At 43.7% G+C, this 14,673-nt stretch overlaps 2 protein-coding genes across 3 annotated transcripts; both read right to left on the reverse strand.

Annotated features, from left to right (window-relative positions):
- Nucleotides 1-822: 822 nt before the first annotated feature.
- Nucleotides 823-5,848, reverse strand: NAT8 (N-acetyltransferase 8 (putative)). The gene is made up of 2 exons (XM_070948636.1): nucleotides 5,586-5,848; nucleotides 823-2,045 (listed from the first exon to the last, which is right to left on the reverse strand). Exons 1-2 carry the CDS (start codon nucleotides 5,638-5,640, stop codon nucleotides 1,351-1,353), a joined length of 750 nt encoding a protein of 249 aa, XP_070804737.1. The 5' UTR covers nucleotides 5,641-5,848; the 3' UTR covers nucleotides 823-1,350.
- Nucleotides 5,849-9,934: 4,086 nt separating this feature from the next.
- LOC139320149 (probable N-acetyltransferase camello) lies at nucleotides 9,935-14,021 on the reverse strand. Of its 2 annotated transcripts, none has more exons than XM_070948323.1 (2): nucleotides 13,936-14,021; nucleotides 9,935-12,349 (listed from the first exon to the last, which is right to left on the reverse strand). In XM_070948323.1, exon 2 carries the CDS (start codon nucleotides 12,295-12,297, stop codon nucleotides 11,632-11,634), a length of 666 nt encoding a protein of 221 aa, XP_070804424.1. In that variant the 5' UTR covers nucleotides 12,298-12,349; nucleotides 13,936-14,021; the 3' UTR covers nucleotides 9,935-11,631. The 2 variants fall into 2 exon arrangements, with proteins under 2 accessions (XP_070804424.1, XP_070804425.1); XM_070948324.1 differs by lacking the exon at nucleotides 13,936-14,021 and adding an exon at nucleotides 13,715-13,907.
- Nucleotides 14,022-14,673: the final 652 nt, after the last annotated feature.

A 14,673-nucleotide genomic window follows, 5' to 3' on the forward strand; every position in this document is an offset into this window, starting at 1 on the left:
CTCTCTCTCCCTCTCCCCCTCTCCTCTCTCTCTCTCTGCTACAGATATGGCATTTGCAACGAAAGACCCAGCATGTCCCTTCTTTTAAAATCTGTTTGCCGATGAAGGAAAATAGGACTAAAGAAGACGACCAGTGTGAGAAACCTATGGACGGCAATCCACAGATTGCAAGAACGTCCAAAAGTAGGCCATATTGGGACATCCTTTCAGGTATGTTAAGCCAGACAGGAAAAAAAAGCTACGTTCATGGGGCCATTCCCCATACTGAAGATTGTCAACCTGGTAAGAAGGACGAGGAGACATTGATAGCAGCGTTCCAATATCTCAGGGGCTGCCAAAAAGAAAAGAGGGAGTCAGGCGAATGGAGGAGGAAGAGGTGCTTCATGGTTCCATGATCTGGAGCCCTTCGTATTCATACAACCCTCCGCTACCTGGACCCACAGTTATCTTTCCTTCGGCGAAACTCCAAGGGATCCGAGGGAAAAGATCCAAATGATCCACTAAAACTTTCAGCGAGCTGCTCAGCTGAAACTGGACGACGACGCTGTCTCCGGCCACCACTGCTGCCATCTTTAGCCTCTGAGTCCATCCACTCTCCTTTCAGCAACCTTAGTGCTACCTGGACACACGGAGATCTTTGCATCCCAAGAAGTTGCTTAGGATCTGAGGTAAAAAGATATAAACGAGCCTCTAACCCACGGGGATCTTTCCTTCTCACCCGCTCCTCTCATACACAAATACATGTGGATCTTTCCTTCCACCAAGTTCCTGATGATCCAAACATTAAAATTAAGATGAAATAAATTAAAATAAATTCTCCAAAACATCTGAGAGCAGGAAAAGGAGCAAGGGATGGAAACTAACCAAAAAAGAGAAGCAACTTTTAGAATTAAGTTTAGTTTTAGTTTTATTTGATTTATATACCGCCCTACTCCCGAAGGACTCAGGGCGGTGAAAAGGAGAAATTTCCTGACAGAACAAGGAATCAGTGGAACAATTTGCCTCCAGAAGTTGTGAATGCTCCAACACTGGAAGTTTTTAAGATGTTGGATAACCATTTGTCTGAAATGGTGTAGGGTTTCCTGCCTAAGCAGGGGGTTGGACTAGAAGACCTCCGAGGTCCCTTCCAATTCTGTTATTCTAAAATTCTAGTTAACAAGAGTTCAAAGACCCTTCCTTTGGGAAACCAGTTTTAGGCGGGGTGAACTCAGGTCACACAGAGCCGCTTCAGAGAGTTGGTTCAACTCCAAGCAGGAGAAAGTTGACCCGGCAATCCTGCCAAGTTACCAGGTCCGAATGTAGAACTTGCTTCTCCTTTTGGAGGAGGTGAAATGTGACCTCCAATGGACCTCAGCGAGTGTCTGGGATTTTGTAGTAATACCAGTAGACGGAAAAGTCTACCAACTTAGCTAAGAAAGAGGGATTCATCTGTAGGACTTTGTGGAACCCCATGTTCTCGTAGATCCGATGAGCAACACGTTGCACCATGGAGGTACCCAACACGACTTCTTGGTAGCCGCGTTCCTGAGAAAACTGGATGACAGTCTTGATGAGGGCCTTGGAAAGCCCTTGCCCTCGGTGTTCCTTCTTCACGGACATACGCTGTAATTCCCGGGCGTTGACCCACCAAGATGGGTTCTCTGGAGGGATGACGGCCACCATGCCTACCACTTCCTCTCCGGCATCCACCACCCAGAAGCAGCAGTCCTTTGACTCCAGGTAGGTCCTCCTGATGTCCATCATGTCCGTGGTGAGAGCATGTTGGAGATACTCATCCCAGATGTTCTTCATGGAAAGCACGCCGGCCACCGAGACGACGGAGACGACCACAAGGGAGGTGATAATGGAAGCCGAGCACAGGTAGGTCAGGAGGAAGATGGCCAGGAGGCCCAGGTGTGTCTGAGGCCTGCTGAGAAAGTGCCACAGTGCCCAAGGGATGTGTTCCTGGATCCCTTGAATGTAAAAAGTGCGCACCATGTCGTAGTCTCTCTCCTCGTACTTGCGGATGTGGTACTTGCCTGCCAGCGAGTCATGTTTCTGCGGTCCTGGAAAACAGAAGGTATGGAAGCAGAGGAGAAGGAGGAGGACGAGAGTCTGTTTGGTTCATGGGTTGGGGACCCCAAATGTTACTCGCGTAAAAGCGATGGAGGGAGAGGGACAGGTGTCCGTCTTCTGAACATGCCAGCTCCAATTAAGAATAGAATAGAATAGAGTACAGGTGGAAGGGACCTCTGGCATGCGCTGGCTGGGGAATTCTGGGAGTTGAAGTCCACCTATGTTAAGAGTGGCCCCAGCTTGAGAAACACGGGGCTTATCCCAAAATGAAGCATTCTGCTCCCTTCCTTCATAATTTACTTTTTGTTTTAGTAATTAAGTAATTTAGTAATTGAATCATGGAGAAGTAATCCATTCCTGAGGCCAAGCAAAACTTTTAAATCTAAAAAAACACCTTTTACTGTTTCTGAAAAGTCCACAATTTAGTAGACAATGATCCTTATTTTTATATTTAATTTAATTTAATTTAATTTAATTTAATTTAATTTAATTTAATTTAATTTAATTTAACTTATTTTATTTTATTATTTATTTTATTTTATTTTATTTTATTTTATTTTATTTTATTTATTTATTTTTTTTTAAATTTGATTTATATGCTGCCCTTCTCCGGAGACTCAGGGCGGCTTACAATGCGTTAAGCAATAGCCTTCATACTTTTGTATATTTTATACAAAGTCAGCTTATTGCCCCCACAATCCGGGTCCTCAATTTACCTACCTTAGAAAGGATGGAAGGCTGAGTCAACCTTGAGCCTGGTGAGATTCGAACTTATTTATTTCTTATTTCTTATTTTATGTTTATTATCTTTTATTTTATCTTTTATAATTTTATCTTTTATTATTTCATTTCATTTCATTTCACTTTACGTTATTTTATTATTTTGTTTTGTTTTGTTTTATTTTATTTTTTTTTATCTTCTCATTCTCATTAAGATATTTCTTATTCCTTATTCGGGGCGTGTGTCATTTGCTCATTTCTGGAAGGCAAAGAAACGGGCAAATGTTTAAGAACCAAAACAAGAAAAAAACGTGAGGAAGCAGGATCCCTGGGGGGATCTTGTAACAAATTAGTGTCGGCAAATTCAGGAAATGCTCCACTTAGAACAGTTCATTTAGTGACCGTTCAGAGATACAACGATACTGAAAAAAGCGACTTACGACCGTTTTTCACACTTACGACCGCTGCAGCATTCCCCAGGGTCACATGATCAAAATCCAGACGCTCGGCAACTGACTCGTATTTATGACGGTTGCAGTGTCCCCGGAGAGTCACACGATCCTCTTTTGCGACCTTCTGACAAGCCAAGACAATGGGGGAAGCCAGATTCGCTTAACAACCGGGTGACTTATTTAACAACGGAGTTGTTCACTTAATGACTTAGTGGCAAGGAAGATCGTAAAATGGGGCAGGACCAGGGGTGAAATGCTACCGGTTCGGGCTGGTTCACTCGAACCGGTAATAATTTAAAAAAAAAAAAAAAGTTCCGAAGATCAGCTGAGCAATGCGCGATTACTGGAACTTTTTTTTTTTTTTTTTTACTTTTTAAAGCATTTTTAACTACTAGTTCTGGAGAACCGGTAGTAAAAAAAAATGCTTAAAAAGTAAAAAAAAAAGTTCCAACGAACGTACATTGCTCAGCTGATCTTTGGAACTTATTTTTTTACTTTTTTTTTTTTTTTGCAAAAAGTTTTTTTTATTTTTTTTTTCCCAACACACAAATTACATCTTTTCGGAACAGAGCTTTGATCCGGTCATCAATTTGTTCAATTTTTTTGTCATCTTTAACAAAATTTTATATATTCTATTTTACCGTAACACTTATTTCTTAATCTTAAATCATATATTTAAGGCCCCTGCCCTCTTTAAATGCAAATTTTAATCTGTTTTTAAATTATGGGGTATTTTAAATTTGTTCAGCCAAATTATTTAATTCGTTTTTATTCTATTTTAAATTTTTGTATTTATGTGTTTTATCTTCTGGCTGTTCACCGCCCTGAGTCCTTCGGGAGTAGGGCGGCATAGAAATTTAAATAATAAATAAATAAATAAATATATTTCAACTAATACCATCTTAGAAAAAGTTTACTCATATTTACTTAATCAAAAACAATTACCCTTCTATTAACCCACCTTAAATATTAATTCAATTAATACCTCATACTACATTTCACAATTCTTACCCTAAGTCCTCACTATTAACAATACAGTTCAAACATGTTTATATTTCAAAATTATTTCCATTTCTAAAACTGCCTTACCTTTATTTATTACTTCATGTAGTTCTCATTAAATCTTTATTCCAGTATTACTTTATCAAATGTAAATCTTATAAACGCCAATTAAATAATTTTTGTTTGTAAATCATAATCATATATTATTTCAATTTTCTTTTCTTTTTTTGCTTAAGTAGGAAAATGTTCAACTTATTACAATTGTTATACATTTTATTTTATTTTATTTTTATTTATTTTTATATGCCACCCTTCTCCGGAGACTCAGGGCGGCTTACAATTCGTTAAGCAATAGCCTTCATACTTTTGTATATTTTATACAAAGTCAGCTTATTGCCCCCACAAACCGGGTCCTCATTTTACCCACCTTAGAAAGGATGGAAGGCTGAGTCGACCTTGAGCCTGGTGAGAATTGAACTCGCAGTAATTGTAGGCAGCTGGATGTTAAATGCTGCATTAGTAGGAGGCATTAGCCTCCTACGCCACTCAGGCTCATATTTAAACAATTTTCCAATTATTATATCTATCAGTTTTCTCAAATAGTCCAGCATCTTAATAGAAATTGATTCATTATGTTCGTTATTATATTTTCTTTTTACAAAATCTAATTTAACCTTTTCTTTTTAAGCATTTTTTTTACTACCGGTTCTCCGGAACTGGTAGTAAAAAATGCTTTAAAAAAGTTTTTTAAAAAGTTCCCAAGCTCGTGCGCCACAGCTGATTTCTTCCCTCCCCGCCCTGCTGTTCTACATACCTTCCCAAGCCTCCTTTTGGTGTGTACGGTTCAGATTTCACCACCAGGTAGGACCTACTTAACAACCGTCTCGCTTAGTAACAAGAAATTTGGGGCTCAACTCTGGTCGTAAGTAAGAGGAGTTCCTGTGTTCCATGCTGAAGGAATCCTTTTGCAAATCAGTTTTTAAAGCTGGGATTGTCACTGCTAGCATTAAAAAAAATATAACTGCTCCAATTTAGGAGCCTGGATAGCTCTGCAGACTAAGCACTGTAATTTAACACCAGCTGTCTGCAATTAAAGTAAGTTCGAATCTCGCCAGGCTCAAGGCTGACTCAGCCTTCCATCCTTTCTAAGGTAGGTGAAATGAGGACCCAGTTTGTGGGGGCAATAAGCTGACTTTGTATAAAATATACAAAAGGATGAAGGCTATTGCTTAACGCATTGTAAGCCGCCCTGAGTCTCCGGAGAAGGGCGGTATATAAATCAAATTAAAAAAAATAATAAAAAAAATTTCCGGCTGCCAAAGGTGCATGGCTACACACCCATCCCACGTCCCTTACCTGTTGCCAGGTGTCCAGGTGTCAGCTTCTTCTGGCCATCTGTGCTCGCGGCCATGATCTTGGAAAGAAGAAGGCGCTTTATGCTGGAGAGATTTTGCAAGAATTGCCGGCAACCAGGAAGCCACCAGATTAAAAGGACAGAAGCCTAAAAAAACAAAAAGAAGAATTATTTCCTTGTTGTACAACTCATGCCAGCTTCCTGGGATGACCCGGGACAAGGCACGAAGGCCACACAGCCAGCTGAGAGTTCAAACTCCTCTTTAATGCTCCAAATGTCCTCTCAAAACGCTCCCTCGTTCTTGGCAAGTCCCAGAGCAAACACACCCACACAGAGAGCAGCCTCTGGCTACGCCCGGTCCAGCAAAGCAAAGGAACAGGGAAACGAGTCAATGAAACAAGGAAGAAGGAATGAGTCCACGAAGTCAGGAAAAAGGTACTGAGTCCACGAAGTCAGGAAGAAGCAAGCAGTCCTGCAAACTCCAAATGTCTGCACCGGCACGCACAAAACTCCACTAAGTCAGCGTTCGTTCCCGACAAATGTTCCCTCCCCACAGCGTCTCCTTAAATCTCAGTCCCCAGGTGTGCCTTCCCGGTATTCAGTTCCCAGGTGTTTCTTCTCGAGTCGTCGGGTCGGCCTGCGCTGTTCCTGCCTTCTCTCCACTCTCCGTGCTCTGGGATCAGGAGGGGGTGGTCCTTGCTCATTGCCTGAGCTCCGTGGCTCCTCATGTCCACTGCTTGCCCTGTCTCGGTCATCCTGCCCCCAGTCCTCCCTGCTAACAAGCCGTCCCAATCCTGAGGGGCCCTGGGGTGCCTTCTCCTCTCCACATTCTTCCGAAGCCAACGAAGCAGCCCCCTCGATCTCCATCGGCTCAATCTCCAGCTCGTCTTCCTCTACAGATTCAGGTTCCGACGGGGGCATGACAGTCACCCCTATAACCTACGTTTTAATCAAGAGGCCGTTAAAAGAATTTTTGGGGATCCAACTTGGTTTCTCTCTGCAGGATCCTGAGAGATAAAAAAATTGGAATTCATACGTACACGATGTTTATTTAAAACTGGAGTAAATGTATAGCAAAACCCCGGATCGGAGCTGCAGGGTTTCAATTCCACTTTTTAGATTAAATCAAATCGAAATGACTCAAAAGCCTCCTTGGTGCTGAAGAACAGCCGTCCTTCAAAAAAAAAAAAAAAAGAGAGCATTTTGTACTCAAATCTGTTGAACACCTGACTTTGTTCATCGTGATTTGGATGATAAACCAATCAAAATTCAGATTAAAGAGCCTTCCCCCTTTTTTAGGCTGAGCCATAAGACAAAGTCCACGGGCTCCTGGAATTTTATTTCTTTAGTATCGCAAGGCAATAAAATGTAGTTTGGAGTTTTTGTTTTTTTTTATGAGAGAAAGTGTTGTGACTTTAACAGATTAACAGAGTTGGAAGGGACCTTGTAGGTCATCTATTCCAACCCCCCACTTGGCAAGAGATGAAGGAAGCCACTGCAGCCATAAGGTGCAGCTGCTTCGAAGTACACCTGGTGACAGGTGACTCCAGGTGGTTGAAAGGGGGTACCTGGTGCACGTACCTGAAACCGGGCACGTTGCAATTTTTTTTGCCTCCGTTGTATGTCGAGGACTATCTGCAGTCAGGATGGACTTTAAATTAAATCCTTCAATCTGGGATATATAAGGTAGTCTTTGAGTTACGACCACAATTGAGCCCAACATTTCGGTTGCTAAGGGAAATATTTGAGTTTGCTCCATTTTACAACTTTTCTTGCCACGGTTGTTAAGTGAATCACCGCAGTTGATCAGTTCGCCACCCTGGTTGTTAAGTGAATTGGGCTTTCCCCACTGACGTTGATTGTCAGAAGGTCGCAAAAGGGGATCATGTGACATCCCCCCCCCGGGACACAGCAAAGGTCATAAGTATGAAGCAGCCAAGGAAAAACAGTCGTCAGTCCTATTTTTTTCAGTTGATGTAACTTTGAACGGTCCCTAAATGAACCTGTTAAGTCAAGGGCTACCTATACTTACGACTCGACCTCGAAGTTATGACGGTCTCTCACATGACTGCATTTTGGGTGCTCGCCTTTATGGCCGTTGGCCGTGTTGGGCAGTCAGAAGTCTCTTGGATTTGTGACGTTCTTTTGCAGGTGACTGGCAAAACTCTGCTCCTTCAGAAGAATGGTTTAATGACCGCAGGATTCACTTAACAACCGTTGTAAAAACAGTCCCAAATTTGAATCTGGTCATGGGGCGATTCAACTTTGTGCCAAAATTTTGAGCCCAATAATGGTCAAGTTGAGGGCTACCTATATAAATTTAAATTATAAATAAATTAGCAAGTCTGGTTAGGTTAGCTGAAGGAAATGCAAAGAGTTTTCGTTGTGATGGGCTGGTGGAAGAAAAGCAGGAGCTAGAATAGAATAGAATAGAATAGAATAGAATAGAATAGAATAGAATAGAATAGAATAGAATAGAATAGAATAGAATAGAATAGAAATAAGGGAAGGGAAGGGAGGAGAGAAGAGAGGAGAGGAGAGGAGAGGAGAGGAGAGGAGAGAAGAGAAGAGAAGAGAAGAGAAGAGAAGAGAAGAGAAGAGAAGAGAAGAGAAGAGAAGAGAAGATTATGGGATGGGATAAGAAGAGAAGAGAAGAGAAGAGAAGAGAAGAGACGAGACGAGACGAGACGAGACGAGACGAGACGAGACGAGAAGAGAAGATGATGGGATGGGAGAATAGAATAGAATAGAATAGAATAGAAGGGAAGGGAAGGGAAGGGAAGGGAAGGGAAGGGAAGGGAAGGGAAAACAGAGAACAGAATAGAACAGGTTAGCCATCACTGCCCTATACCATTCCAGACTTTATTGGGCCTTTATAACAGAGTTGGAAGGGACCTTGGAGGTCTTCTAGTCCAACCCCCTGCTCAGGCAGGAAACCCTATACTATTTCAGACAAATGATTGTCCAATCTCTTCTTAAATACTTCCAGCGTTGGAGCATTCACAACTTCTGGTGGCAAGTTGTTCCACGGGTTAATTGTTCTCACTGTCAGGAAATTTGTCCTTAGTTCTAAGTTGCTTCTCTCCTTGATTACTAGTTTCCATCCGTTGCTTCTTGTCCTTCCCTCAGGGGCTTTGGAGAATAGCTTGACTCCCTCTTCTTTGGGGCAGCCCCTGAGATATTGGAAGACTGCTATCATGTCTCCCCTGGTCCTTCTCGCCATTAAACTAGACATGCCCAGTTCCTGCAACCGTTCTTCCTATGTTTTAGCCTCCAGTCCCCTCATCCTCTTTCCTGCTCTTCTCTGCACTCTTTCCAGAGTCTCTGCGTCTTTTTTACATCGTGGCGACCAAAACTGGATGCAGGATTCCAAGTGTGGCCTTATAAAGTGGTATTAAGACTTCACGTGATCTTGATTTTATCCATTTATGCAGCCTAGGACTGTGCTGGATTTTTTGGCAGCTGCTGCACACAGCTGGCTCCTATTTAAGTGGTTGTCCACTAGGACTCCGAGATCCCTCTGACAGTTACTACTATTGAGCAAGGTACCACTTACGCTGTACCTGTGCATTTTGTTTTTCTTGCCTAAATGTAGAACTTTATTTTTTTCCCCCCTACTGAATTTCATTTTGTTAGATAGGGCCCAATGTTTCAAGTCTGTCAAAAATCCTTCTGTATCTTAAGCCTTTATCTTCTGGAGTGTTGGCTATTCCTGCCAGCTTGGTGTCATCTGCAAATTTGATGAGTTCTCCATCCATCACCATAACTAAAACAATGGTTTAATTAATTACGGGTGGATGACTTATTAACTGTGGCACTAACATGCCGAGTTACATATCTGCTAATATTAAAAATATCTGTTTAAATATCCACCTGGGATTCCAGTTTCCCTTCCGCCCTTCTTTTTTATTTCATCTTACAGGTGGTCCTTGACTTATGACGGTTCAGTTAGTGACCAAAGTTACAATGGCACTGAAAAAAAATGACTTACGGCCAGTTTGTCATCTGACCATGGCAGCATCCCCCGTGGTCCCGCAATCCAAAATTCAGACGCATGGCCACTGTCTCGTATTTACGACGGTCGTGGGATCCCCTTTGGCGACTTTCTCACGAGCAAAGTCAACAGGGAAGCCGGATTCGCTTAACAACCGGGTGGCTAACTTAATGACTGCAGCGGTTCACTTAACAACTGTGGCAAGCAAGGTCATCAAATGGGGAAAAACTCAGTGTCCGCGATGGAAATTTTGGGCTGAGTTTGTGGTTGTAAGTCAAGGACCACCTGTGTGCCATTGTTTTTAGTGTCTTATTGCTTTGTTATCGTATTTACATTTTTAATCTTTTTTCCCCGTTTTATTGTTGTAAACAGCTCAAAACAGCCCTGTGGCGAGATAGGTGGCGAATATATTTAACAAATAAATATAATTTTTTTTAATTTTTTTTTAATTTGATTTATATGCCGCCCTTCTCCGGAGACTCAGGGCGGCTTACAGTGCGCTAAGCAATAGCCTTCATCCTTTTCGTATATTTTATACAAAGTCAGCTTATTGCCCCCACAAACTGGGTCCTCATTTCACCTACCTTAGAAAGGATGGAAGGCTGAGTCAACCTTGAGCCTTGGAGAGATTCAAACCAGCAGAAATTGCAGGCAGCTGTGTTAATAATAGGGTGCACTAAACCACTGTACTATCAAGGCTCTGTATATGCATTATAGGAGAATAGAAACAATATTCGAAAAACGCTTCTGCTGTACTTCTCCCTCTCCAATTCCCCAAGAGTGCCGTAAGATAAACAAGGACCAGGCATAGAAATATTTCAACTTTACTGAATAATCAGATTTATTTTCCCACAATGCACAACGCCAGTGCACAGCAACCCCCCCCCCCCAAAAGACAACAGGGTGACCGCTCAGACAGCGAGAGACATTCTGAAATCAGCGTAGGCACAATAAGGACTACGATGTTACAAGGCTGTGTTTTTCCAAACCAAATTTAAGTGTTTTTTTTTTTTTAAAAAAACCTGCCTTTATTGTTTTTAGATATAATTCAAGGTGGCGAACATAGCTACTGGTCCTTCCTCTTCCTATTTTCCCCACAGCTCTGTGAAGTGAATTAGGTTGAGAGTGAGTGATTGGCCTAGACATCCTGCCAGCTTTCGTGCCTAAAGCAGGACTAGAACTCACGGTTGCCTGGTGAGTTGCCCAAAGTCACCCAGCTGGTTTTTTGGGCCTAAAACGGGATTAGAATTTGGAGCCTCCTGATGACTGGCTCAAAGTCACCCAGATGGCTTTCGTGCTTAGGACAGAACTAGAATTCACTGTCCCCTGGTTATTGATCCAAAGTCACCCAGCTCACAACAACCCTGTGAGGTGGACTTAGGTTGAGAATGAGTGACCAACCCAGCTTTTATGTCTGAAGCAGGACTGTCTCCTGATGCATTAGTCCAAAGTTACGTAGTTGGTTTTCGTGCTTAGGACAGAACTAGAACTCACTGTCCCCTGGTTATTGACCCAAAGTCACCCAGCTCCCAAAAACCCTTTGAATGGACTAGGCTGGGAGTGAGTGAGTGACTGACTCAGTCAGTCACCTTTAATGTCTAAAGCAGGCCTAGAACTCACGATGTCCTGGTTATTGACCCAAAGTCACCTAGTTGGTTTTCGTGCTTAGGACAGAACTAGAGTTCACAATCTCCTGGTTATTGACCTAAAGTCACCCAGCCTACGACAGCCCTGCGAGGTGGACTAGATTGAGAGTGAGTGACTGGCCTAGTCACCCAGCCAGCATTCATATCTAAAGCAGGCCTAGAACTCACTGTCTTCTGGTTATTAACCCAAAGTCACCTAGTTGGTTTTCGTGCTTAGGACAGAACTAGAACTCACAATCTCCTGATTATTGACCCAAAGTCACCCAGCCTACGACAACCTGTGGGTGTGTCAAACCTAACCCCTGCCCTTGGTTCGCTCCACCTGGTGTCCTAGGTGCAGGAAAGAAGAAAGGGGACGCGAGGGCGGATGCAGCCAATCGCTGGGAGGCAAACCCTCCGGCGGTTTCCTCACTCGGTGCTGGGAATGTCGTAGCGATACTTGGAAATTGTACAGTTGGCCAGCCTGCCGTAAACCGTGGGGAGGACATAATGGTGGTATTTGTGGAAGCCGACGCCTTCGTACATTGCCCGGGCTTCATGCTGGACCATAAGCGTGTTCAACACCACGGAAGAGTAGCCGTGTTCCCGGGCGAAAGAGATCACAGTCTTGCAGAGAGCTTTGGCGATGCCAAAACCCCGGTAATCCTTCCGAACGGACATCCGCTTCAACATGAGTTCGTCGCGCTGTTCTTCGGAAGGTCTGGCCCCAACGGTGGCCACCACGCATTCGTCCGCTTCGGCCACCCAAAAGCACGAGCCGCTGTCGCCGAGGTACGTGGCCTGGATGTCCAGCAGGTCCTTCTGGAGACAGTGGTCGATGTACATCGACCAGATGTAACCCAGGAGTTGCCGGCCGACGGCCAGCAGCAAGGTGATAGCCAGGATGGGTAGGAGCAACGACTTGGAGCTGGTCAGCAGGAGGCTGAAGGTGCAAGCCAGGATCAGGATGACCCAAGGCTGCTTCAGCATGTGAATGCACAGGGTGGGCACGTACTCGCTCATCCCGGTGGCGAACAAGTCACGCACCGTCTCGTAGTCCCCGGGACGGTACTCGCGGATGTGGTAAGACACCATGGTGCGCCAGGCAGGGGTGGGTCAAGAGCAGCAAGGAGAATCCGGAGACCCCCTTAAAAAATAAAATCAAAAGAAAGGCGGTTAATGGAGAAGACAATGAAGCATCTCTCGTGTCTGGTCAACTCGCAAGATTTGTTTTTCTCGCCGTAAACATGTATACATCCGAACTAGAATAAAATAGAATAGAATAGAATAGAAAATAGAATGGAATAGAAATAGAATAGAATAGAATAGAATAGAATAGAATAGAATAGAATAGAATAGAATAGAATAGAATAGAATAGAAAACAGAGTTGGAAGGGACCTTGGAGGTCTTCTAGTCCAACCTCCTGCTTAGGAAACCCTACACCAAAGGTTATCCAACATCTTCTTTAAAACTTCCAGTGATGGAGCATCCACAACTTCTGGAGGCAAGTTGTTCCACTGGTTAAATATATTGTCAAGAAATTTCTCCTTAGTTCTAAGTTGATTCTCTTAATCAAGGAGAGAAGCAACCTAGAACTAAGGAGGAATTTTTTCACAGTTAGAACGATTAATCAGTGGAACTCCTTGCCACCAGAAGTTGTGGCTGCTCCATCACTGGAGGATTTTAAAAGGCAATGGACAATCTGGAATGGTACTATAGAGTCTCTTGCTCCCCCTTTTAAAATGTAAATTTTAATCTGTTTTTAAATTATTGGGGTGTTTTAATCTGTCTGGGCCAAAATGATTTAATTTGATTTTATCTGGTTTTAAATTTTGTGTATTCATGTATTTTATTGCTTGGCTGTTCACCGCCCTGAGTCCTTCGGGAGTAGGGCGGTATACAAATCAAATAAACTAAACTAAACTAAACTAAACTAAACTTGCTTGACCTCAGGGTTGGACTAGAAGACCTTCAAGGTCTCTTCAAACTCTTCTCATTCTGTATTCTGTAAATGTTCAGAAAAGAAGGATTAGGGATGACATGATAACAATCTTCCAATATTTGAGGGGTTGCCACAAAAAGAGGGTCAAATTATTCTTCAAAGCCCCTGAAGGCAGGACAAGAAGCAACAGATGGAAACTAATCAAGGAGAGAAACAACCTGGAATTAAGGAGGAATTTCCTGACAGTGAGAACATTTAACCAGTGGAACAGCCTGCCACCAGAAGTTGTGGGTGCTCCATCCATTGGAGGTTTTTAAGAAGAGACTGGTTTTATAACATCATAATAATAATAATAATAATAATAATAATAATAATAATAATAATAATAATAATAATAATAATAAAAAAAATGCTAAAACAGGTTAAGAAGAGGCTGGGCAGCCACTTGTGTCTGGAATGCTGCAGGCCGGGGTCTCCTGCTTGTGGGGTTGGACTAGATGACCTCTAAGGTCCCTTCCCCGCTCTATTCTGATTCAGCTGCACTACCACGTAGGGGGAAAAAAACAAACCGTGGAAGGGAAATCACGGCCGTTCTTTGCGCCTCTGGAGGAAACCGGAGTCCCCTGCGCTTAGCCGCGGACGATGGGAGTTGTAGTCCCCACCCACTCCCACTGGAGGGCAACGAAGGCCCGCGCGGGCGGGCGAAGCGAGTCACCGGGGGCCGACTCCGCTCTCCTTGCCCGGATAAGGAAGCCTTCCTCGGCCTGCAGCCCCTCGGCGGCTCAAGTACCTGCGGGCGAGAGCGCCGCCACCGCTGCGGCCTCCGACGCCCTCAGGAGAAACGCCGCGGCCTCGCATTGGCCTCCTCGAACGTCGTCATTTCCGGATGGCGAGCGCACTTCCGGCCTCTCCCCGCCTCTATGGTTAAAAAAAAAAAATCGCCACCCCGGAGGACTCGTTCTTCCCAGGCTGGGTTAAAGGGGCGTGGCCAGCCGGGCTGGCACGTGCGGCTCGCCGACGCGCCTGCGCGCCCTTCCGCGGAAAGGCCTCCGAGGCTCCAAAGGGTCTTCGGGAGCTCCACTCAAATGGCGTCGGCCGCGCAGGCGCAGATCCCGTTTTATAAATGCAATAATAGGCGGCCTTTCAGGCGTCCGGACTACGGTTCCCAGGATGCATAGGGAGTGAAACAGCCGTCACGTGGTGGCTTTATCTGCTGGTAGTCCTCGATTTATGGACTACGGTGGAGCCCAACGTTTATGTTACTAAGTGAGATATTTGTTAATAAATAAAAATAAATAAATTAAAATGAGTTTTGCCCCATCTTCATTCTGTTTATCTGCCTCTCTCTAATTTCTCTCTATTCTCTCTCTCTCTCTGTATATCTCTATCTATCTTCTATGTCTATCATCTCTCTCTCTCTCTCTCTATTTATTTATCTATCTATTTATTTATCTATCTATCTATTTATCTCTATCTATCTATCTATTTATCTCCCTCTCTCTCTCTCTCTCTCTCTCTCTCTCTCTCT

The sequence above is a fragment of the Pituophis catenifer genome, unplaced genomic scaffold (assembly GCF_029215685.1).
Source record: "Pituophis catenifer annectens isolate HBS135680 unplaced genomic scaffold, rPitCat1.0.hap2 SCAF_8, whole genome shotgun sequence".
In the NCBI taxonomy this organism is placed as follows: Eukaryota; Metazoa; Chordata; class Lepidosauria; order Squamata; family Colubridae; genus Pituophis; species Pituophis catenifer.